Raw genomic sequence first — 26247 nt, forward strand, 5'->3', positions numbered from 1 at the left:
GGCCTTTCAGGAAGAATCAGCAGCTGCAGGAGGTGTGAAATAAAAAGGGAAAGGGAAAGGAACACACTAATTTCTCCCCTCATCCCAAAATTGATCTCCTCATCCTTCCTTGGCCATATGTGTATATGTGTGAAACATACTGTATATTTTCTACTCTACCTCAAGTTCTGGTCTGGGTAATACAGATACCCATTGTCGTTCTGTACCCTGGCACTCTGGCACAGTGCTTGGCCAGATGCAACATGCTCACGTTTGTTTGTTTGTTTATTTATTTTTGAAAATGCTATATGCTTATTTTTGAAAATCATGTAAAACCAGAAGATGGAAAAACACAACTGTATTTATTTATTTATTTATTTATTTATTTATTTATTTTAAATGGCCATTCTGCCCACCATGAAACAGGCTTGAAATGTTTGCTTTGTCTGAAGTTACTTGTTGCACAATTCCATGGACAAAACATGTTTAAGTGCACCTGTGTAAGTTGTTCTAAACTCTTTTTAAAATTGTATTTTACTGTGTGTGTGTGTTTGTTTGTTTGTTTCATTTGTACCCCACCTTTCCTCCAAGGAGCTCAAGATGAAGTACATGCAGTGGTACATCAGGTTAAGAACTTAATTCGTTCTGGAGGTCCGTTCTTAACTTGAAACTGTTCTTAACCTGAGGTATCACTTTAGCTAATGGGGCCTCCTGCTGCCGCTGCGCCTCCGCATGATTTCTGTTCTCATCCTGAAGCAAAGTTCTTAACCCGAGGTACTATTTCTGGGTTAGCGGAGTCTGTAACCTGAAGCGTCTGTAACCTGAGGTACCACTGTAGTCCTGTCTGCCTGATTTTATCCTCACAACAACCCTATGAAGTAGGTAAGGCTGAGAGGCAGTGAGAGGCCCAAGGTCACCCAATGAGCTTCATGGCCAAGTAGGGATTTGAACCCTGGTTTCCAGGTCCTATTCTGACATTCTAATCACCATGCCACACATGCTCTCTAGGGGCTTATGGTGAAGGGCAGGTTAATAATAATAATAATAATAATAATAATAATAATAATAATGTGCAAACATAAATAAGCACACCACAGTGCACCTCACGTTTCCAGAACTACTGAAGGTGGGGAAGTAGTAATGGAGAGAGGACAACAGCACACTTTACAAATACATCCCATAAAGTGCTGCCCATGGTTTAGACAGAAAACTTCGAGATAGATTTGGGAGGCATAAAATTAGAAGTGCTCATGCATGAGGGAAAGTGAACCAAAGTGCATATGGAAAAAGAGACCCAAAGATGCCTTAATGCCCCAATGTGCATACAGTCTCTGTTTCCCAGTCTTGCCCATTAAAGACAATATGCATAACTCACTTCTGCTTCTTCAACAAAGCAGGAAGTCAAAGGGGGGGGCCTCTGGGGAATTGAGAGTGTGTGCAAAGCACAAAGATCCTAACCTGACACTGTTCTGACTTCTGTATAGGCGACTACCATGCAATTGCAATAGAAATTGTGGTCTGTTGCCTCAATATTATCCATAGCGGCCCCAGTTTGGAGCCATAATGCAATCGGATTCTTTGTAGGATTTGTGTAGTTTATGCCTTTCCCCTTAATCTCACTCCAACAACTTTGGGGCAAAAGCATAAAAAAGCTCAACAACTTCAATCCTAAAATAAAAAAAGGTTAACAACTTTGGTCTGCCCTTTGGTCGGCCCTCACTGCCCTTCACTTCATCAAATCTGGCCCTCTTTGAAAAAAGTTTGGACACTGGTCTATGGGAATGAAATTATGTGTTGAGGCATATTTTCATCCTTTGGGAAGCCTCTCTGATCATGAGTGGAGACTGAAGACAGGCCATGAGCACTGAAGTCCTGTCTTTCCTACCACATTTGTTTCCTCTGGGTCACAAGGCACAGCCAAGCGGCGTCAGCATGTCAATAATTCCTCTTCCACTTCCTTTTAGCATCTTCTTCCTCAAACAGCAAGGCTGAGAAATAGAAAACAGCACCACCCTTTCTCCACTTGCTTCTTATGTACAGGACGGAGAACCCTGGGCAACAGCGCCCCTGGCTGGACAGAGAAGAAGGTAAGAAGAAAGCTGAAGGCTTTGTGCTGGTCATCAGGCAATGGCTTTTTATAAAAAAAATCTGCCATTTGATGTGGATGATCAAGTGAAGATCACGTATTTGCTGTCTGCACCAATAGGTTCGTGACAGACAAAGTTGCAAAATTCACGGTTGCAGCCCCAAAACCGAGAACGATCATCAAAGACAATATGGTGGACTGTAAAGTCTGATTGGCAATGTAATATAGAAACTCATTTGTGTAGGTCTGCACTTCCAAGTATATTAGCAGGATTTTAATCGCACTTGTAATGTAACAAATACCATGGATAATATGAACTGATATACAATATAGATTATGGAATAATATGCAGTTATAAATGTTGAGAACAAAACCCATGGAGGGGGTGGATGGAAGTCGGGAGATTCAGAGTAATCATTATATATGGATATGCATTTGGTTTCTTATAATTTTGTATTTGTAAAATCAAATAAAAATGATTTTTTTTATAAAAGGAAAAATGAGAAACTGAGAGAAACTGAAATTTCCACAAGGATGTATTAATTAGCAAATTTTGTCCATCCTTGATACGCAGTAGCTTGTAATGAGACCACTATGTCCCAAGTCTGAAATGACCAAATTGCAGCAGAGTGGGGGGAAATTTGCAGAGGAGAGATCTTGAAAGTGCTCTGGAAGAAAGTCCTGCAGAAAGAAGAGATGGAGATGGAATGGGAAGACATATTGATGGTAATTTAGCAATTATCTTTTGAGTTGTGTAATCACTGTTGTCACAATCCCTTCTTCTGAAAGCCTGAGAATACTGTGGGAAACCATGCCAGCCTCATAGCATCTAAGGATATGATCCAGTTGCCCCTCCACAGGAGCTAAATTACCTCACTATGGTTCAGTAGCTGACACATGACAGATCACTAAGGTGCCGCACTGCTCCCCATTGTTTCGTAATGACTTGGTACAGGCAATGGCAGTAATTAATTGTGTGCTTGTTAGTGGAGCAGAGTGGCGACTAATGAAAGCTGTAATTTGTCAAGTGATAGCTGCAATGATCACATGGACAATTCACCCTTCATTAAAACACACCAATTTGCTTTTAAAGGGGCGGGTTTCCAGTGAGTGGGCACATACTCTCTTCTTGGACCACATTACTTATAAGAACATAAGAGGCTGCTGGATCAGGCCAGTGGCCCATCTGGTCCAGCATCCTGTTCTCACAGTGGCCACTGAGATGCTTGTGGGAAACCCTCCAGCAGGACACAAGCACAAGACCCCCCCTCCTGTGGTTTCCTGTGCGTCAAAGAATAGACATAAACTGAGTGATTGAAAGATTTATGGTTCAATGATAAGAGGCCCCTTTTCTTTTGGGAGGTGTTGATTTCATCCTCCAGGTGATCTCTTTAATGAGCATCCATTCAGACTTGCTTGCTTACACAAAGCTTAGACAGTGTTTGGTCTTTATTGAGCCTTTGGTCTAACAGCAGAAAGTTGATTTTGTCGATTGCACTTGGATGACAGAGCGCTTTAATCCACTTTAATTGCACAAACCTAAATTTCCGGTATGCTCTTGAATCCCTCCGGCAAAATATCAGAGGCAACCTGCAACTTTGTCAGTGTCTAATTAAACATGGAAACCCTTCATTCCCCATTGGAAGAAAGCAGCTTCTCTCTTTCTTCACCAGGGGGTTGGAGAGAGCTACAGCATGAGCCCAATCCATTCCTCACCCAGATATCTTCCCCTAAACTAGGAATGCTACGAAAGAGAAGAGGCTCCCTTTCTGTGCTTCCCCCATCCCTCCATCTGCTCTTCTGGATGTTTGGAAGCTGCACAAGTAGCTTCCCCTACAAGTCCAAAGCCTGGAGTCACAGAGTGTGATTAGAGGAAATGGCTAGCCATATGGGGCAAGCAAAGATAGAAAATATCTCTTGAAATGGCAAGCTTGCACATGCCCCTCCCTGGCTGCCTGGTGGGGGGAAGGGACCAGTGGGCGGGTTGAGAAACAGCCTCTCTTCCCTTTCCTTCCTAACCCACAATCTGCTGTTCAATTCGGCTTCCGTTTTGACATAACTGCCGGAGGCTTTCCGCCATCATCGCTTGCAAGCCGTTAGATCTGACCGGGGGACTCAACGGAACTCCCTAAGTCCGCTAGGCCACAGCCATGCAAGCCATCAAGTGTGTGGTGGTTGGAGATGGGTATGTACCATTTGCTTGAGGGGACAGGGGAGAGTGAGGGAAGGCGTGCCTCTTCCTTGGAGTAGATCCTTCCTTGCTCCGAGGCCCCAGAGCTGACAGCTTCTTTCTCTGTGTCTTTCAGAGAGGCCACGCAAGCACAGGAAGGAACTGTGACTTGCTTCAAGAGCAATCAAGGGTGGGGGAAGAGCACGCCTCAGGCCAGGAGTGGGTGACTTGTGGCCCTGTCAGATATCGTGGGGCTCCAGCTAGTGTGAGCAATGGTCCATCAGTCCCAGCTAGAATGGCCAATGGTCAGGGATGATGGGAGTCCAGCAACATCTTAGAGGGCCACAGGTTTCCCACCCCCATTTCAATATGTTGCATAAGAAGAAGGTGCTTTTTGATAAATTCTGACTTGGATACAGTGTGTGTTATTTCTGTGTTGCATTTTATGGCGTTGCTTGTGGGGTTGAGGACAGATTGCAGAAGGTTATTGTCCACTTCCAAATGGTACAAGGCTACTTTCTGTGGGAATGATTGGAGTACTTCCCTGGTCTTTCTGACAACATTTCCAGAAACAGTTGCATTCTGTGGGTTGGTGGGTTTGAAGGGTGGGACAGCAGAGTCATCTCTGAAATGAATTGCAAGTGAAGATGTGGCCCTTGTATTGGCAACCCTGCATTTAGGCCATGCTTTCTCTGCATTATACCTACATGCACCACACACACATTGCTTTCTGAATCCTTCCCTGGGATCTTTCCCTGCTGTGCTGAGGAGATTGATTAATCTGAAACACCCTTGGAAGAAGAGCCACAGCTCAGTGGTAGAATATCTGCTTTGCAGCTCCAGGTATGGTTGGGAATGTCCCCTTCCTGAAACCCTGGAGCGTCACAGCCAGTCAGTGTAGACAAGGTTGAGCTAGATGGACCAACCGTCTATGTTCCATTGGGCTTGTTCACACATTACACCGATCTGCCTCAACACACGTACAACGAGTGCTTGTGTGAAAGCGTACAGCTCTTGATTTGTGCAGCTTAGGTTATCGGGTACATAGAATGGGCACTTACTGAATGTTACATGTGGATCACTGTATGAGCGTACAGCTCAATTATTTATGTACACAGGTTGTACATGCAGGTTGAATGCAGCATCTGGACACCTCTAAAGGTTCTCAAGAGAGAATATGCATGTGACCATCCACAGGCAAAAGTTTACATGGGAAAGTGGAAGCCTTTGCACTGTGGCAGCCTAAGGCACTAAGAGTTTCTATTGTGTATAAGGCACCTATGTGACCCTTAAAGGTGTAACCAGAATAATCACTTCCTGGTGTCACTAAAAATCGGCAATTGGGCCAGCAGCTGGAGGGGCAAGGGCTAAATTTGGACCTCTGGGAGAATACCACCTGGCCCAACAGTTTCCAAGTGAGAGGTGAAAACATGGGGAGCCAGATGGATTGTGGGCTTCCCACCATGCAACAGTAGATGTGTGCAGGTGGAGTTAGGCCTTTGGCCTGACACACACCTCTTCCTTTTTCTAAGAACTCCCCCAGTAAAACTAGTTGCTGATTGGAGAGAGGCAGAGTCAGAAGCCACCATGATGGATGGTGGGGTGAGAAATGAGCAGTACAAAATGGGAGCATCTTTTACTGCACCAGCTTGTGAAAGGTTCAGCTCAGGAAAGTGCTTGCAATGCAAAGACTTCTTTGTTGGGCAGCATCTTCACCTCCTTTCTGTTGATGTGCTCTGGGTGACTCAAAAACATATTATTTTCCACAAACAGAAGCTAGCTTGATACAAGCTTTCAACTTCTCTATGTCTGAGATTTGCAGCCCGATCCTACGCATGTTTTCTTAGATGAAAGCCCGACTCAGTTTAGGAATGTACAAATCTGTCAGGTTCTGGTTTCCCATTTTTGCAATCTTAAATTCACTTCTCCACATTTCCACATCATTAAAAAAAATGCACAAGAAAAATGCACAAATTTCTCCTAATGCACACATTTTTGAAGGCAATTTCTGCTAATGCACACATGTTGGGGGGGTCAGTTTCTCCTAATGCAACACATTTTTACATGTTATTTTCTAATGAACACATTTTTATACACACTTTGCCCCAGAATATTTATTTTGGTGCACATTAATTGGCTGGAGAACTACAATGCAAAATTCAGAGAAGTGTGAATTTTGAAAGATGCCTAGGTTCACACATTGTTTTGGAAAGTACCAATTTGAAAGGTTTCTGTTAGGTTTCCAAGGGGTTGCTCGAGAGCAAGCAGGCAAGTACCTCCCTGCTCGGCTGTGAAGCCTTGCTTTTGATGCAAAATAAACTTTATCTGTCCGGAGCGCCACTCTCCTGTGGCTGACTCATTCACTGGCAGAATCCATGAGTGGGTGGGGCTTAAGCTTTTCCTAGCAAAGTAATTTCTTGACTCCCAGTCTGTGCCTCCCCTCTCGACGCAAAACCTTACTGCGCAAGGAGGGTGTGGGTAATGGTGGACCTCTCCCCTCCCCGCTTTGCCCAGGCAAGGTGTCCTGGCAACGCCTCGCCTCCTCTGAACCCTGCAGCTCCTCTCCACTGGAGGCGTGGTTACTCTCCCCCGCCGAGGAGGAGCTGCTTTCCACGATCTTTGGGGGCTCTCTGTAATTCACCCGACTTTTCCTCTCTCCCTCCTGAACCGATGGCAGTTCCCTGACAGTTTCCCTTTAAAAGCAAACTGAATCCCATTTCTCCCCCATCCCACTACTTCCTTGGACTGCAGCTTTAGTTTCTTGCATCTTAGATAGGATCTGTGCATGTAGCTGCTAAGTAGCACTATGGACAGTTAGGGAGGAGGAGAGAAGCTTGAAGAGAAGTTTTGAATGCAACATCAAGAGGGTGGCACATATTGCAATGTCAGGAGTTTTGGATAAGGGTGTCACCTGGGCCAGCAGTAGACAAAGAGACTTTCCCACTCCCTGCCCTTTACTAGTCCCTTCCTCTTAAAAATACCCCAAAGAGGAAGTCTGTGAGCTCTCTTTCTCACATATGCATGCAAATTTTAGAAAACAGAAAGCACCGTTCTCTTGAGCAATTCAGTATGGCAACTACGTGTATGAACTAGATTACATATTCAATCTCTAACTAAAAGGATCTGGCAGCTGCACCAGGTAGTGGGGGCTGAGGGGTCTTCAGGCCCCCCAAAATTTTCAAGGAGGGGGCCGCCCCCTCCCAAATCCTGTGTCCCCGCTATACCTCCTCCTCCCCACCCAATGTTGTATGGGCAGCAGGAGGCCAAGCATGGAGCCCTATTGTATTCTACTCTGCAAAAAATGGCTTCCCATTTTGGCCATTGTTGAGAGCTCACCTGAGCATCATTGGGTTCAGGTCCTAGTTTAGGTTACCATCCTATAGCCACTTACCTGTGAGAAGGACCCGTTGAACTCAGTGACACTTGTTTCAGAGTAGACACGTATAGGATCGCTCTGTTAAAATCTTGTATGAACCATGTCACCATCCCAAGTGATGTCCTGCTCTATATACCTTCTTTTAGAGAGGCACAATCTGTAAATATGTAGAGCAGGGTATTTTCAGTGGTGGCACCCACAATATCACAGAATATCCCCAGGCACACCCACTAATCCTTTTCACTGCTCGAGATTTATAGCAAATTGAAACCCCACTCCACCAACCCCTTTCCCATTTATAACGTCCCCCCCAAAAAAAACCTATCCAACTATCCCAGCTTTTAAATTATTGAGAGTTTTAAAAATCATTTAAATTATTTTTATTTTACTATTGCTGTGTATTTCAACTGGTTTGAAAACATACCAGCTGCTCTGAGTTGTTGTTGCTGCTGTTGTTAAATGGGAAGGTGAATTTAATGAATGAATAGATGAATGAAAGAGACACCTTTTCTTGCGTTCCTTCCAGCTTTTCATTACCTTGGGATTAGAAGGGGCCCTCGGAGGGAGGCTCCCCCTTTCCCTACTGTCTGTACTTCCTGCTCTGCTTCATTAGCAGGCATATTACTGCAGAAACTGGAATAATATGTGCCATGTGCTTCTTTCCCCTTTTCTACAGAGCTGTGGGTAAAACCTGCCTCCTGATCAGCTATACCACAAATGCCTTCCCAGGAGAATACATCCCTACCGTGTGAGTATGAGGCAGCTCAGAGGCAAAGGGTCTGTAGGCTGTGGACCTTGAGCTTTCGAAGAATTAAGATAACACTTATTTTTGTTTCTCCACTACGTCTTTGGCCTGTAGAGAGAAAATAAGAAGGTAGCAAGTCCCCACAGCTCATGTAAATGCAGTATCTGTGGGAATGTTGTGGATAGTAGATGATATATTGTCATGTATTGCTCCACCCACTTTTGTCTCTGGCCCCGCCCATCACTGGCATGTTGCCCTCTGACTGAAAAAGGTTTAGTTTAGGCTTAGTATGCATGCAGGGAGTTACTTATATGGAAGATGATTAAAGCTTTGACACATGAACACCCCTCCAATCTGAAGTGGTGCAGCCTGGAATTTTACCACTTGAGTCAGAACAGGCAGAGTAGTTGAGAGATACTTTTGAGTCACCCTAGGTGCTATTGTTGCCTGCTGGGATGTAAAAGGCTCTCTTTGCAGGTTGAAATGGAATCCATTCAACTGATTTCCAAGGCAGAAGCTGTAGTGCTTTATCCCTTATAAAAGCACAAGAACTCAACTTGATCCAGATCGTGATCATGTAAAAATTAACCAATTATTAATTTCGAAAAACAAAAACCAGGTCACTGTTGTGATGTATAGGCATGCTGTGATATCACTGCAAAGGTTATGTGCTGGAATGACATGTCACGTGTCCCCTAAGTAGCAACCATAGAAAGTTAAGAGGGTTATAGAGGGCTGTAGTTATATTTTCTCCCAATGTGCATTAAAAGAGAGGTGGAGGTGTGAAACTTTCCTGCCATTAACTTCCTTAAATTAACCTTATTTAGGATCTGTCATGTAAAACCTATGAGGTTGCATTTGTCAGTAAGCCAGAACATGAACTATATTGCCTCTCTCCCTTAAACGAAAAAGAACAGTAACAGGAAACGCTCGACTCCACCCAGATACAATAAATTTCTGTGCCACCTAATGTCTAAGCTATATCATGACAGTTTGCACACATTCTCCCATGCCCAATTTTAAGCAATTCCCCTCCCCCCTCGCCAAAGCCACCCCATAAACCCACTCCCTCTGGTGAAGAAAGGCTAGGCTGAGATGTGTTCCTCCTGTGAACTTCCCAGATTTGACTTAAAATGGGCAAAGATCCTCCCCTTCGAAACAGCTCATGTTACTGTAGTTGGAAGCAGTGTCCGGGTAGAAACTGGCAAAAGCTTGACTTTGCCAAAAGCAACACCAACTGAACAACTTTTGTGTCCAGATTTCCACTTTTTGAAATATGGCAATAAGCTTTAAGGAACTGACACCTACTTTTGTTACAGATTTGACAACTACTCTGCCAATGTAATGGTTGATAGCAAACCTGTAAACCTGGGGTTGTGGGATACGGCTGGCCAGGAGGACTATGACCGCTTGAGACCTCTCTCCTATCCTCAGACAGTGAGTTCCTCTTGTTTTCTCATATGCATTTTCTCTGCAGTTTTGGACTCAGTTATCCATGCTCTAGTGACCTCCCTATGGCTGGACTACAGCAATGTACCGTGTGTGGAGCTGCCCTTTGAGACAATTTGGAGGCTGCACCTAGTGTTGAAGGCAGCTGATAGGCTGCTAAGTGGGGCAGCTCAATGGGACAATGGATCCCTGGTCCCGAAAGCACTGCACTGGCTGCCAGTGAGATACCAGAGCCATAAGTGGCCCAGGACACAAGCACCCAAAAGAGCAAGTTTTCCAGTGTCAACCACCTCAGACTCTATGCTTGGTATACCACCTTATTGATGATTGAGCTGTGTGAGGGTCTTCCCATTGGCCTGAAGTGGACCACTCAACACTGCTTCTGCCTCTAAAGAACAAATCACATTTGACTGTATTATCCTTCAGAACCAACAGATAATAGAACTTTTTATTATGTTTATTCTGCAAAATCAAGTCATATTTTTCAGTAATAATAATAATAATAATAATAATAATAATAATAATAATTATTATTTATTATTTATACCCTGCCCATCTGGCTGAGTTTCCCCAGCCACTCTGGGCTGCTTCCAATCGAGTGTTAAAAACAATACAGCATTAAATTTTAAAAACTTCCCTAAACAGGGCTGCCTTCAGATGTCTTTTAAAGATAGCTGCTTATTTCCTTCACGTCTGAAGGGAAGGGGGTTCCACAGGGCGTGTGCCACTACCGAGAAGGCCCTATGTCTGGTTCCCTGTAACCTCACTTCTTGCAATGAGGGAACTGCCAGAAGGCCCTCGGTGCTGGATCTCAGTGTCCAGGCTGAATGATGGGGGTGGACACGCTCCTTCGGGTATACAGGACCAAGGCCGTTGGTGTAGGCTTTGGCTTACGTTTACCTTTTTGGTACTGCCTTTTCGCTGCTCACACAGATACAAAGGCTTTTCTAACTTAAATAGAAAAACAAAACCGAGTATTTAAAGCAGCTGTGACTTCTCTGCGTGAAAAATTGCAATAGTCCAAAATCACTGCTTCCTGTCATAGACTAAGATAAACTGTCAGGTAAAGCCTGAAATGGAGCAAAGAAGTTAATACTCTGTGTCAGGTGTGGGAAACATTTTGCCATCTGGATGCTGCTGAACTACAGCTCCCATTATCCCTGGCCATTGGTCAGGCTTGCTGGGGCTGATGGGAGTTGGAGTCCAGCAGCATCAGGACTTGGAACAGATAGACCTTCAAACAAAGGGCGGACCTCTGTAATGTAGAAAAGATGCCCACCTGCCTGTATGTGGGATGGTGACAAGAATCAAATGTAACTAATAAAGGTTATCCTAGGAACATGTCTTGCCCTACACTCTTCTTCAGTTTCTAGGCTAGGTTCTCTTTCACTAATTGGTGAAATAGCACTAGTAAGTTTGGGGTTTGTTCTGTCGCTCCATCAGTTTAGTACGTCAGTGCAATCTTCCTTCTCTAATGTTTAGCATATTATTTGTGCTGTTTATTTATTTCAATGAAACAGATAATGAACTCGCTTATTAAAATCAATGGAACCCAAAAAAATGCTAAATGGGATCGTGCTCTAATCTTTACAGTCTAATGAAAAAACACTGGAGTGTGCTAATATTCATTTTGTTTTTTAAATAATTTTTATTACATTTTTCTAAATTACATTTCAAAATATTCATTTAAACAACCTTAAATCAATGACTTCCTGCTTCTCCTTCCATGGTTCGTTTTGGATACCATACATCCCTGCATATTTTACATGAACAATCCATTCAGCAATCCATTGTTACATCCATCAAAACTTATTTACACTGTTGAATTTATCTTAATGCTACCAGTGTTTTTAAATAAACACAATTTTCACCAATATAGCCAGTAAACATTTTCCAGTCTTCTTTAAATGTGCATTCTTCTTGTTCTCTTATTCTATAAGTTAAGTCTGCAAGCTGTGCATATTCCATCAGTTTAAGCTGCCATTCATCTTTGGTTCTAATATTCATTTTGGATTGGTTTCCCTGATTACATTTATTTAGTTTGATCTGCATGGTTTAATGCACTGTTTGCAGGGTTGCTGTTGTTTTCACCCTGTCACTTTATAACTGGCTAATGTGGAAATAATGATAGTCTCCCACCTTACAGGATGGTTGTTAAGGATTGCTGTGATGAAGTACGTGAAATGCTTTGAGTACTCGGGCAAAGCACTGTATAAATATTTTGTGTGTTTTGTGTTTTGCTACATGAGACAGCACCAACCCACAGTGTGACTTTTAAAGTATCCTTTTTTATTTTATGCCCACAGGACGTCTTCCTCATCTGCTTCTCTCTAGTCAGCCCTGCATCTTATGAGAATGTCCGTGCTAAGGTGAGATCATCCTGGTGTTTGTGCAGCGGAGGAAGGAGGCACAGGGCACTTGAGAAATTGATCATACTTGGTCTCGGGGCCAGCTGGCGTGTGGAAAACGTGGTGACCCTGGATGTTTTAGGCAGGAACTGGCTGGATGAAAAGGAGTAGTGGGAGGGACTGGCCAGGGAACCCCCAAGGGAAACCCCAGAGGAGGAAGACTGAGAACCAGGGGATTGCTGGTGGGACACCGAGGAGAGGTCAGAGGGAGAAGATGGGGTGGAGGTGATGGATGCTGAAGGGGCTACAGCAGTGGTGTCACAATGGGGGGCGGGAGGCTGGAGTACCGCAGGTTCCATGTCTGCAGGGGTGTCAAGAAGTCACCCCGCGGGGGCTCACGGCAGCACGAGCAGCCATCGTGCTGCTGCAGCCACATGTGGAGGATCCTCTGCTCGCAGACGTAGCCACAAGCAGAGGATCCCGGCACCGGCGGCAAACCACTAAGTACATCACATGTGCAGCATCTGTACATAGCGCCATCGCACATGTGCTGTATAGCAATTTGCCGCTGCTGCTCCAATGCCATACGGGTGGTTCCAGGATCCTCTGCTCGTGGCTGCAGCTGCAAACGGAGGATCCTCCATTCACAGCTGTAGTGGCAACGGAGGGATCCCGGCACCGTCCGTACAGCGTTGGAGCAGCGGCGGCGGCAGCAAACCACTATACAGTGCATGTGCAGTGTCACTATGTACGGCACATGCGTCGTATGTAGCAATGCCGCACATGCACCCTATGTAGCAATGCCAGCCCCGGGTGTCACGACACCTTCCTTTGCCCCTGGGCAACCGGGCTTCCTGAGCAGGAAGAGCCTGTGACAGGGAGCAGTTCAAACTCTGAGGCTGAAGCAGAGGAAGTCTCCCTCTCCTGCTGTGACCAGCTCCCCTCTCCCCTGGTCTCCAAGAACTCGGAGAGTAACAAGAAGAGCAGAACAGAGATCAGGGGTGCACAGATGCAGTCTGAGACTGCTTGGGAAACATCTGGGAGCGGAGGAGCCTTAGAAAGGGTGGGAGGCAGGGACCTGGCAACTGTTCCATAGGAACTAGACCTACTGGAGAGTGTTGCTGAGACCACTAGGCTGAGTTGCATGTTCCTTGAATAAAGAGTGAACTTCATTGACAACAGAGCAGGGGCGGAGGAAGGGGGGGGCGAGCTGCCCCAGATGTCTTCACTGAGGGGGTGACATTTGGCGCGCCACCTGCCTGTGACTCCCAAGCTTACCCCGAGCCAGTGGGGGAAAGGGGGAGCTGCACCGCTTTGCCGGCAGCATTCCCCCCTTCCCCCTTCATTTTGACAGCTCAGGGGAGGCTTTGTAGTCATGGGCGCATGGCGTGCCAAATGTCCACCATCAGCAGCTCGCTCCACCCCAGGGGCAGCTCACTTTGCCCCCAGCTGCAGGGTATGTGCACCGCTCCATGCACCCAAGTGGCAATCCTGCATCTGGGAGGGCACCCTCCATGCCCCGCCCCCCTCGGGAGCACATCCTCCCTGGGCAGCGCAGGCATATGCTCTGCCGCTGCAACAGAGCTCTGCTTCCTTTATTGCTGATCTGCCTCTGACTCCAGCCCTGACAGCTATGATCCCTTGCAATTTACAAATTTGCTAGGGCTTAGTCCTGGGGTCCATTGAAATGCCAAGGCCTAGGTTTTGAAAGACCACCTCCTTTCCTTTGTACCATAATGAGTGTTAAGATCCACTATGAAGATCAGATTGTACCATCATAATAGTTAAGAACAAAATGAGTCCCAGAGGCACCAAGTGATGCTGCCAGAAATCTGCCAAGGGACCAGTGTTGCTTCCACTTCCTCCTCCCCACCTGTGCTGTCGCTTCCGCTTTCTCCTCTGTCCACACCTCCCCACTGTTTCTCTTCCTGTCTGTGGGTGGCTTCCTCCCACACACCTGCCTGCAGAAAATGGACTTTAACAGGATGGAGGAGTGGGAGGATACAAAAGTGGAACAGGGGCTGCCTGTGACACATGGGTAGAGGGCAGCAGCATGATGAATGGAAGGTGGGGGCACGACGCAAACCTGGAGCTGGCCCTAGGCAAAAAAATATGTGATACAAGAGTTCCATGATGATACCTCCTGGTTATTGACTGGTTGTGCTTCAGAAACAGTTGTGGAGAGGTCTGGGTTTCATCAGAGCAGCAGCATTGGGGAGGCGATGCTTAACTGTTTCCTCCTGTGCCACTTTTCCAGTTTAAATTTACTCCCCACCCACATCCCAAAGATACTATTTGCTGGATCTGGTGTGTGTGTGTGTAAATATAGATGCCTGTATTTATTTCCCCACTATTACCAGCATAGGGGTGAAATATAGATCAGGAAAAGATACAGGAGAAAAGAGCAAACTCCTCATCTCCAGCACACATATCGAAATCAGAGCCCCAGGCTGCTTTAAAATTAAATTTTTCTTAAAAGATTCCCCTATTATGAATAGGGATGGTGTGAATCAGCCCTTGCCAAGCTAGTGCCATCCAGATGTTTTGTACTGCAACTCCCAAACATCTGGAAGGCTCCACCTTGGCAAAGGTGGTAATATTAGATTTGTTTTGATCCAGCAAGACAATTCTTATCGTCTGTAAAGTGTTTGCTAGATAGACTACAATGATACAAAATGTAGCCCAGTTTCTTTCTTTCTTTCTTTCTTTCTTTCTTTCTTTCTTTCTTTCTTTCTTTCTTTCGTTTCTCGCCTCACTCTTCCCACTTCAAATCTTGAACTTTCTTCTAGTGGTTCCCTGAAGTACGGCATCACTGCCCTAGCACTCCCATGATCCTTGTGGGCACAAAGCTGGATCTCCGAGATGACAAGGACACCATAGAGAAGCTCAAAGAGAAGAAGTTGGCACCCATTACGTACCCACAAGGCCTTGCGCTGGCCAAGGAAATTGGTATGTGAGGGTGAGGTGGTGGGAGGAGATGCCCCAATTCAAACTGGGGCTGTTAAAATTGTGGAAAACAGCATAAGAACATGTTGGGTCAGGGGGGTGACCCATCTAGTCACAGCGGCCAACCAGATGCCTACTGGAAGCTCGCAGTCGGGACATGAGTGCAACAAGACTCGCCACTTCCAATTCTGGAAGGATCTGTCCATTTCAGGTTTCTCCTTTTCTCATTTCCCCAGTCTTAAATTCAGTTTTCCACATTTCTGCAACAATCTGAAATTGACAGCTGATACCCCATTTGCATGGGGCATACGTTCTGGGTGCCTGTGCACCTAAATGAAATTTCCAAAAGTGGTGAGCACCCCCTTAACACCCTTTAAATGCCCTCCCTGCTTCTCTCTCTCCAATCCATAACAAAAGCACTGTATCCAAAAATTCCCACAACTAGAATCGAAGCTCTAGGACTGCCAGGAGGCTGGAGGACATGTGGGAAAGTGGTGGCTGCTGCTGCACTACCCCACATGTCAGCCGTTGGGCGGGGAGGCTGAGCAGCATAAACAAAGCCCTGCTATGCCTCTGGTGTCTTTGGGGCTTCCTCTGCCCTCACCCACGTCCTCTTTGGGTTCTGGGGTGGGTCTCTCTCCCTCCCACCATTTCCTGGTTGGAATTGAATTATTTCATTATTTCCTGTCACTGCGCATGTGTGCAGTTGTGTGCAAGTCAATCACACATAAGTGGGAGGACACCTGTATTCATTTTCACAAATATTCCTCAGCATTTCAGTGTGAATTTCTCTTTGTGAACACATTTTTGGTATGCACTTTTAACGAATGTGCCATGTCAAAAGTGTGTGTGTGTGTGGTGGGGCTCCTTGCCTGATTCTGTGCATGCTCCTCCTTATGCATCAATGCTGCTCTCTAGTTCTCATATCTATATTGCAGCAGAGCCATTTTTCTACCATTGCACAAACTGCATTGGGTGAATTGCTGCCTATGCTACTCCTCTAGGACACTGCCTGCTTGCGCCATCTTAGAATGATGCACACTGCTTTTGCTAGCAGAGGTTACAATGGAGCCCACTTGCAGAGGAGATTGCTTGTGGAGGAAGGCTGCAGCCTTTTTGCCTCCGATGCCAAGGCGATGCCAATCTTGGAGGAGTCCCGCCTGATGCCTGCTTATTTTCTTGGCAACATCCTGCGCAGGATGACCTCACTATCAGTAGTTCATCCGACTGCTTTTGCCTTAACTGTGAGCATTGGAGATGCTGGTCTTTTCAGACTTCCTCCTCCTCCTCTCCACTCCCTGGCCTTTTCTGTCCGGAACTGGTCTTCAAAAGTTCTGTCAGTTGAAACACTGTTCAGCCACAACTTCCTTTTCCTGCCGTGTGGTCTGGCGCTAACCAGCAAAGGGTAACATGCTGCACTCGCTCATTCTCAAGGCCCCTTTCTCTCATTGTACAAGCAACCCCGTTCTTTCCTGCGTAGGTGAATTCATCTTTCCTTTCCATCGCAGCTCCAAGACCTAAGTGGTTGGGCATTTGGGGATACGTAGGTTGAGCAAGAGCCTAATTTGTTCAGGACTTGGCAAATTAATATGATGAATTAGGTTCCTAGGGCAGCCAAGAGACAACAAGTTTAAAACAGTGAATAAATAAAGGAAGCATATAGACAAATGCAGAAAATGAAAGCAAACGAATAAAGCACCAGACTGTTTAAACAAATGGTGAAATCTATTTGCTGTATGTTACAGCAGTTCTGCAGATGGAGCAGCACTTGGTGGTCAAAGTCCAGGGCCCATCAGCTCATTACACACCCCATGACCAGCCAAAGAACAAGAAGATGGCAGCATCAAAGAGGTCTGGTGTTAAGCTGAGACAGACATCTTGGGGCCCACTAGAGCCTACATGGTCACTGCAACTTCCTTTTTTCTTATTTTTAAAAACATATTATCACCAGGGAGCAACCATGCCAGGCACATTCACAGCTGCAGATGCTCATTTATTATGTTTCACTTATGAGAATCAAAGTTAAAGCTATGGTTTTCCCAGTAGTGATGTATGGAAGTGAGAGCTGGACCATAAAGAAGGCTGATTGCTGAAGAATTGATGCTTTTGAATTATGGTGCTGGAGGAGACTCTTGAGAATCCCATGGACTGCAAGAAGATCAAACCTATCCATTCTTAAGGAAATCAGCCCTGTGTGCTCACTGGAAGGACAGATCCTGAAGCTGAGGCTCCAATACTTTGGCCACCTCATGAGAAGAGAAGTCTCCCTGGAAAAGACCCTGATGTTGGGAAAGATGGAGGGCACAAGGAGAAGGGGACAACAGAGGATGAGATGGTTGGACAGTGTTCTCGAAGCTACAAACATGAGTTCGACCAAACTGTGGGAGGCAGTGGAAGACAGAAGTGCCTGGCGTGCTCTGGTCCATGGGGTCACGAAGAGTCGGACATGACTAAACAACTAAACAGCAACAACAATTGTAGAGTTGGAAGGAATCCTGAGGTCCAACCACCCTGCAATGCAGGAAACCTGTCCACAGCCTTCCCTGAGTGGGCTCAAACCACCAATCTTCTGGTTAACAATGAGACACACTCATCTATTACTATTTTCTGTCACCTATAGTATTTATCACCAAATCAATGTGTTTGCGTGTTCAGACCCAGAAACCTCTCCCCTAAATAAATTCACACATGACTCAAATTTTGGTTTTGGTTTTTGGCAGAATTTAGGCCACAACTTTATTGATTACAGAAAGTGACTGGTTGCATATGCTCTGGTTCGACTAGCTCCCTGCCATGCAGGTAGCGCTGACCCAGGGTTCCAGCATAGGTCAGCCAAGGATGAACACCTGCATATGCGGAAAGCCGGGAATGGGCTAACGCCGCCACCCAAATGTCACCCTGGACTCAGGCACGGGCACAACCCCTCTCGGGGGTTGACTAAACCATTGAGTCCCTGGATTCCTTTAACGGAATACCCTTCACATAGGGATGGCAAGAGCATTCTCCCATCCCTATCACCTGAACCAGATCCTATACACAACCTTACAAGTTCTGACAATTTGCTACGCAGCAGCCAAAACCCAAATGGCAACAGAAAATCAGCCAAGTGGGGAAAATTCCTGCCGTGCTCCTGTCTCAATGACAGACGACACACAATGGCATAGCAAGGTCAAGTGCAAAGCCCTAAAAGTAGGGAGAGGTGGGCGGGTGTTCCGAATGCACGCGCTGAAAGAGGAAGCTCTGGGTTACGTGCATGGGCATAAATAGGTCCCTCGAACCGTTTAGACTGTGTCACATTGGCCAGATTGCACCCAGCTTCGAGGGACCTACCAATCAGTTGTTGTGGCTGTCCAAACGTACCCACCCACAACACAAGGTGTCGCTTGTCCAGGTCTCACTGCAATACGTGCCCTCTTTAAGGGAGGGCCTGATTTAGCATCAGGGCAGCAGAAGCAAGTTCCCATTTTGTCCCTGTAGTCATGATGATGCTGTGATTTATTTGAGTTTAAAATGCACCCCTTCCTCAGAATGCTTTTTTGTATTCACAGATGCAGTGAAGTACCTCGAGTGCTCAGCACTGACTCAGCGTGGCCTGAAAACAGTGTTTGATGAGGCAATTCGGGCAGTTCTCTGTCCACAACCCACAAAGACAAAGAAGAGGGGATGTAGCATCCTTTAAGGGTAAGTAAGTACTGGCAAAGGCCTTCCTCTGACTTGGCCCTCACTGCCAGACAAAGAGCTCAAACGTCCAGTTTGGTTTCTGCCAAGGACTTTGAAGCTTAAATAAGAATGGTACATAAATAAGGCATGGTTACAAGGTACAGCAGGTGTACCAGAGGACCAGATATGTGGCTAGGTGGAAGCTAAGACATTGATTCAATGAACGACACTTTTTGGAAGGATGGGACAGGTCACAACACTTAGTGTGGCAAATGGACAGAGTCCTGAGACTGGGCAAGCAAGCAGGCAGTTCTCTGAGTGTGTTGAGCTTGAAGAGTCTGTTCATACCAGCGCCAACATCCCTTCATCCTGGGAGGTGGAACTGATTCTGGCTCAACATCTGATTCACTCTTAGAGGCTTACCACTGCGTCCAGTCCTACCTAAGCTGCCACCCCCTCCACCAATTCCTGACATTTTTATCTTAACAGAGATTGTGGGAAAGAGACGTGAAGATGCCAGATAATGAGACTGTGGCTGGGAAGGAAAACCATAAAACAGAATCATTCTGTGACTTGCTGTTAATTCCCTTATACAGATTGGGAATTCAGAGATACCTCACCATGGATGGGAGAGCAAATAGGAACCAGCTCCCTGTTATATTGGTTCAGATGTAATAAACAGAAACAAGGAAAGGTGCAGCAAGTGAAATCAAGAGACCAATTGTTAAAATATGGGGAAAGTATGGATAATGTTTTTGGCCCTGGAAATTTCCCCTGAAGTATAGGCTTTCAGAAAATGAAAGAAAAACAAGACTATTTTGCCTGGATTAGAGAGGACATAACCAGATTCAAAGACACTATATTTCAGGGGGTTATGGTCTCATAAAGTCAATTAGCAGAAAAGCAAGTCAATCTCCATCTGCCGATTTTTGCAGTATCTGCCAATAAGGAGCTATACTGAAAATATTACAAGAACAGTTGATATAGAAAGGGATCCCATGTTATTTGAGAAAATTAGTTTCTGGAAAAGAAAAAATGTTTGCTGTCTAAAAGGTATAAAATTTTAGTAGTCCCAAGCGATCGCAAAATCTGTATTGCAAAACAGAATTGGGAGAGTTCACGATGACTATCTCGGAGGTACAGAGGAATTATGTGTACAGGCCCTTGTAAGATAGGTAATAGATTCAGTGCTCCACCCCCCCCCGCCCCCGCCGGTGGTACTCAAGGGAACGCAGTACCGACACATCTCTTTTTTGTTGTTAAAAATGTGGCATTTACTGTAACAACTTCATGGTGAGTACCGGCAGCTATTTTTCTAGAGGGAAAGTACTGGATAGATGGAAATTCAAAGAAGAAATTAACAAAGCAACACCTAGGCAGAATTATACCCCAGATAATATACCAAATATATTCCTAGCTGTGTCACACATGCATTCAAAGTGTAGGAGAAGAAAGGAACTTCCGCTCACATCTGGTGGGACTGCAGCCTGGTTAATGAATACTGGCAAACAACAATTCAAAGCCTAAGAGATATCACAAGCTTAGAGTTTCAATTAAACCCTGTAACAATATTTGGGGGACATGTTAAAAACCAATTAGGGAGAGACTACAGTATATAACTATAATTAGTTACACATATGCTAGCTGACTTTGCTAGCAAAAGCTTGGAGAACATCCTGTGTCCCAACAGCTGATCAATGGAAGATCTGGAACAGTATGGTCATGGATTAAATTGCTGGTTGCAAACTGTTATGGAAAGGGGAACTACAGACTTTTTAAAGAACTCAGATGTCTTATATTCGGCAATGGAATCAAAATAGATCAGATGAATGAGTGACTGCAGATTTTCTAAGCATGAGATGAGTTTTTGATGCTATATGTGTGTATATAGGCTAGAAATAAGGTTTGTAAATCTTAACATATGCACTCTAACTTCCCCCAGAGAATCCTGGGAACTGTAGTTTTGTTAAGGGTGATGGGAATTGTAGCTCTGAGAGGTGATTGTAAACTACCACTATCAGGATTCCTTGGAGAAGTTGTTTGCTTTAAATGTACTTTAAAATTTCATTTATTCAGCCTGTAGGTCCACCCATTTACCAGTCATGTGAAGGGGCTCTGCTTTAATAAAAATTCAGGGGCAGCCCCACTTTCCCCTCACAGATTCACTGAATGCATAAGGGAGGAATGAGTGATTTCCCCCCTTACACATTTGGTAAGAAAGTCAAGAAAATTTGGATGGACACTCAACTGAATATGAGAGGGGAGCTCGCTGAAAATAGATGTTTCCTGATGCTATCCAAACAGGAGTTCCTACTGCTGCTTGGGCATCTAACACAATTAGAAACTGCTCTCCTGACTCTGCTTTAGTCAGCAGCAGCCAGGCTGATGGTATTATCTGTACTCTTGCTCTCCTTCCCCCAAGACCAGTCTTTAATGAGTGGCTTTAGTTACCCTCAACAACAAAGGGCAGAGGAGCTGAAAGAAGAAAGTGTTGCCAGGAGTCCAAGAGAAGTCCCAGTGAACCAGCCCACCATTGCTCTTTCTTTCCTCATTTTTTTGTTTGTTAGAGCTGTGGACAGCTGTCCATCGAGCAAAGACCATGAATAGAACCACAAGTCTCCCACACACTTTCCCCAAAGGAAACCTGACCTTATGAAGGATGCTTGGAAGTCCCCACTGCAGTGCCACATGGAAGTCTCACTTGCGGACGGCGCAGACTGACTCTTTTTATTTGCCTTCCAGATTCCAGACCCGGCTCCCTCACCCAATGAATTTGCTCTTTTCTCTGGGCTTTGCTGATTGGAAAGAGACTGAAGACTGGATTCCTCTCCTGTATCTCCTGAAGTGATGCCAGTGAAGAGTTTTGAGATTTTTTAGGGGTGGTGGTGGATGCTTCCACACTAGTTATTTAGTCTGGAATTGCCTCCTGGAATTCCTCACTTGTTAGGAAGCCTCCCCATTACACCATATTTAGTCTGCTGTGTTATTCTGTTTTTCTGATTCATTGGCCTGTGGTTTCCACCCCCACCCCCCCAACCTGATCTATGGCTATTGTTTTAAAAAAGGTTTAGTGCAATTATAGCACCAGTCTCTTCAGTGTGGACAGGAAAAGCGCTATTAAGGGGTTTCAATGCTTCTGTACTTTCCAGTTCCTCTTTGAAGGTTTATTCTGTTTTATTGCTTCCTGTTGATCTTGGCTAAAGGATCTTTGGTTAACAGAGTGTACTTTGCACTGTTAATAGCCTTTCTAAATTGCTCCAATGACAGTTTCTCTCCCTGTGGATGGGAGAGGAGCTTCTAATTACTGCTTTCATCTCACTATACCTTTATTTACTTATATTAATGGTGAGATAGCATCATAAAAGTGCTATTTCACCATTAACCAAAGAAAAGAGGGGGGAATAAGAGAAAATAAGTACTTAACATCTTTCCTCCCCCCTACCACAATTCCCTGTGGGAAGAGAAACTGACCCTGGGGCAATTTAGAAATACCATTCAGCATTTTCAACTTATACCAACATGAAATAGTAAAACAGAAGGCTTTTGAATAGCTTTGGAAAGGACCTTTGCTGAATGGACCTTTCTTCTGAGTAATTAATGGATGATCTCGACCCTTGTATTGCTGGAGAATACTGCGCTTTGTAAAGTTTCTTGTGTGGTAACTCTGTTCCACTTCTAGCCAATTGTATAAAAGCAGTGCTTCAGTTGTGCTAAAGGGCTCTTGTGTGCAAGTGCCCTTGTTCTCTGAAATTTCCCCATATAACCTCTCTGTCCCTGATCACAGCATCGCAAACAAGGCTCAATAAAGGCTCAATAAATATCTCCACCACTCTTCTTCTGCCACCCTTGTCTTGTGCTGGTTCTAAAGAACTATGATAAAGAGACGGGTATTCAGGGCTGGGCCTCTCTGATGACGACATGTCTGCTACTTAGCTAAGAAGCTGTAACTCACGCATTGCATCTCCTTTTGCAAAGCATCATGACAACTCTGACCTACATCAAATCCTCATCCTGGAACCTTGGGGATGTTCTGAGGGATTTTTGACCAATTATGGAGTCCAAGCTAAAGGAGATGTGATGTGTCATAGATAAGTCAGGGCCATGACCACTTTTGCCTCAAAAGGCATAGCTCCAGTCCTTGGCTTAAGCCAGTTAGGTGCCCAAGTTCCTTGATACGGGGAAGAAAGACTCACTTCATCATTGGATGGTCTGTCCCATGTTGCTGGGTCGTCTCTGTATGTAGGTCATAGCTGTCAACCTTCCCTTTTTTTGTGGGAAATTCCCTTATTCCAGTGCCATTTCCCGCTGTTTCCCGCTGCTATCCCAGTTTGTTAGATATCCCGTAGACTGTCCCTGTGACAGGTGAGGCTGCTGATCCCTTATTTTCAAGGCTGCTGATCTCTTATTTTCAAATCTGAAAGTTGACAGCTATGATGTAGGTGAGCAACTCAAGATTTCCTCCCAGAGATGCTACCTTCTTTCCCTCGCCTTCATGATCCTGACATACCAGGATCTGGGAAGGGTGGGTTGTTGTGGGCTTCCTCCCTCTTCCCATTGGTTAGTTCCTTTCCCCCTCTGCCCCCACTTGCATGATTGGTTGCAGTCCTCCAATCCTTCTCTCCTCATTCAGGAACCTTTTGAAATGACTTCTGGGATTCCAGCGTTCTGTCACCTCTAGTCCAGCCATGCAAACTCATGATCGGGTCGGCTGAGCTGTGGAGTCACAAGTGGTATGACCCCAGACAGGAGGCAATGGCAAGAAAGCAGCCTGCAAGAGCCACTTGGACATTTAGCAGGCCAGAAGGAGGGATGTGAGGAAGCCTCAGTCAGGTTTATTTCTGTAATCTAAGGCCACATTCACACCATATATTTAGAGCACTATGATACCACTTCAAATAGTGATATAGCGTCACCCAAAGAATTATGGGAGCTAGTTAAGGGTGCTGGGAGTTGTTAGGAGACCCTTATTCCCCCTCACAGAGCTGTAATTCACAGGGTTCTGCATGAAGAGGGAATGATTGTTCAGCCACTCTGTGTAACGTACCTCTGTGAGGGGTCTCCTAACACTTCTCAGCACCCTTAACAAACGAAAGTTCCCAGAATTCTTTGGGGGAAGGCATAATTGTTTAAAGTGGTATCATAGTGCTTTAAATGTATGGTGTGCATGTGGCCTAAGATGCCCTCCAGACATTTTGGACTATAATTCCCATCAGCCCCACGCAACAAGATTGTTCTAACAAATGGGCAAATTTCCTTGCTGCTCCCTGTCACAGGCTTGCCTGTATATGCTCCAAGGCACTTGCTGGAGGCAGAGTCTCACACACAGGAAATCTTCCTAATGGTGCCATATGTAACATTATTTTCTGGGTCCTGTAAACCATCTCCTACGGGGTTTGGCAATCAGCATTAGTCAGACCCCCAGGCCTGCTGAGATTCTAGCTTGTCTGAGCCCAGACGTAATATGTCAAGTTCCCGACCTAAACTGTGTTGCCATAGCTTCATGTTGCAAAAGAAGAATCTAAGGCTTCGGTAAACTTCTGCCAAGGGCCTTTCTAGGTCCATGTTTTTATCTTAGTGTGTGATAGCGTTTTGAGACATGTTGGTGGGTGGAATGTTCTTCTCAGAAGCATATCTTTGGCCCTGGATCTAAAATAACTCGTGCAACTCTCCTGTATTCAGGTTGTTTGGGTGGGAAGGGGTTGGGGAACTACTTCTTTATAGGTTCCCAGGAAATAAGTACTGAAATGACTCCTTGCTCTCAGGATCTATACTGAACTTGTTATAGGGGTGCAAAAATAAAATAATACAGGCAGGCATTGGGCTTGTGAGATCCACTTTTTGAAATAACAGCACTATTAGCAGCCCAGAGTGGCTGGGGAAACCCAGCCTGATGGGCGGAGTATAATATATATATTATTATTATTATTATTATTATTATTATTATTATTATTATCTGGAGCGGCATGTAAATTAAAGACACAGGGCACAGCCAGATGAAGAACATAGGAAGAATATCTCATACCGAGTCAGACTTTGCAGACCTACCAACTGTCCCGTTTGAAGTGGGACATTCCAGATCGCAGAAGCCAATCCGGCTTTCCTTTCAATCAAGCACCAGAAACTCTATACTGCGGCTGTATGCTGGCGCTGCATAAAGACCTCCCATCAGCTGCTCTTGCTTATCTGACCTGCCACTCAAGTTACCCCGCGACCCAGAGGTGTATGTGTATAAGCAGGATGGTTGGTAACAACTTTCGCGGGATGGTAATTACGATGATTATTTTTACTTATATGCCAGACCGCTTTACATCAGCGCCTTGGCTTTTCTCCCCTCCATGAGAAATGGTGCCAAAGGGCATAAATGAGGAGAGGCTGCACCAGCCCATCACAATTAAAATCAGTGCCTTCTAGGATGGCAATTACTGAGCATGCATAATATGCAAGGAGATTGGAGACACTCTGGACTTGGGCCGGGGGAGAGAGAGAGATCTCTGTTGCTCCTTCGTCTTCCCAGAGTCCTCAAAGATCCCCACAAGGAACTGTGCATGGCTCCACTTACGTTCCATCACATACGCACACACTAATTCGCATATGCGGAGCAGGGGATGGAGCTGGAAAGCTGGAAAGAGCGAGAAGGCGACGGAATGAGTCACCCGTCAAGACTAATAGCCTACGGGTTGCTAAAATAAAACTGATGAGAGCTGTCCCTGTGGTGCAATAGAATTGGCAGCTGCTGGCACCTGTATTACTGACTCATTACAAAGGCTCTGGGAGCACTGTGGTGGAATGGACCAGGAGAGGAGAGGGGCTGTATGTGATCCCTGGTTACAGAATGCATTTGAGAACGGATCCCCCCAAGCACTTGGTGCTTGAGATTAATTTTTTTCCAGGAGTCCCACTTGCTTTGTTGCCCATCTGCTACCCCGTGAGATTTTTTTACCCATTGATAACAAGGTTCAGAGCAACAGAAATGACTGAGGAGAACCACACACACACTGGGAGAGAAGAGCTGTAGATGAAAAGCAGCTTCTAGCTCTCGATAATTCTGTGCAAGGGATCTCTACCACACATTTTATTTTGGAGATTAACAGGAGCAATGGGCTTAAAGCCAGTTCTCTGGCATTACTAGCTGTGAATCAGCTGTAGCCAAAAAAAAAAATGCATTCAATAAGATGGTGCTGTGGTTGCTGTGAACTCAACAACGCCATAAGAGAATGCCTGTAATGCAGGAGTGGGAGACATGCTTTGCCTGCAAATGGCCCCGCCAGTTCAAGTCCAGCTATTTCCAGGTAGGGTTGGGGAAACCACATTGCTTGAAGCCTTGGGGAATGGCTGCCAGCCAATATGTTTCATTTGCTTATTTGGAGCATTTATGCCCCCACCTTAACCGAAATTTTCAAAGCGGCTTAATATATATATATATATATATATATATATATATATATATATATATAATGCAATTTTGTAAAAAGCACAAGACAGTACTGA

At 45.2% G+C, this 26247-nt stretch overlaps 1 protein-coding gene across 1 annotated transcript; it reads left to right on the top strand.

Annotated features, from left to right (window-relative positions):
- The first annotated feature begins 4050 nt into the window (after nt 1-4050).
- Nucleotides 4051-22593, top strand: RAC2 (Rac family small GTPase 2). Its single transcript, XM_053405600.1, has 7 exons — nt 4051-4250; nt 8288-8359; nt 9676-9793; nt 12112-12174; nt 14943-15102; nt 18648-18780; nt 21502-22593. The coding sequence occupies exons 1-6, from the start codon at nt 4216-4218 to the stop codon at nt 18776-18778; spliced, it is 579 nt and encodes a 192-aa protein (XP_053261575.1). The 5' UTR covers nt 4051-4215; the 3' UTR covers nt 18779-18780; nt 21502-22593.
- Nucleotides 22594-26247: the final 3654 nt, after the last annotated feature.

Source organism: Podarcis raffonei, chromosome 10, assembly GCF_027172205.1.
Source record: "Podarcis raffonei isolate rPodRaf1 chromosome 10, rPodRaf1.pri, whole genome shotgun sequence".
Lineage (NCBI taxonomy): Eukaryota > Metazoa > Chordata > Lepidosauria > Squamata > Lacertidae > Podarcis > Podarcis raffonei.

Coding starts and splice junctions, on each gene's coding strand:
- RAC2 (XM_053405600.1), top strand. CDS start 4,216: ATGCAAGCCATCAAGTGTGTGGTGGTTGGAGATGG. Junction 4,251..8,287: donor TGTGTGGTGGTTGGAGATGG/GTATGTACCATT, acceptor CCTTTTCTACAG/AGCTGTGGGTAAAACCTGCC. Junction 12,175..14,942: donor ATGAGAATGTCCGTGCTAAG/GTGAGATCATCC, acceptor ACTTTCTTCTAG/TGGTTCCCTGAAGTACGGCA.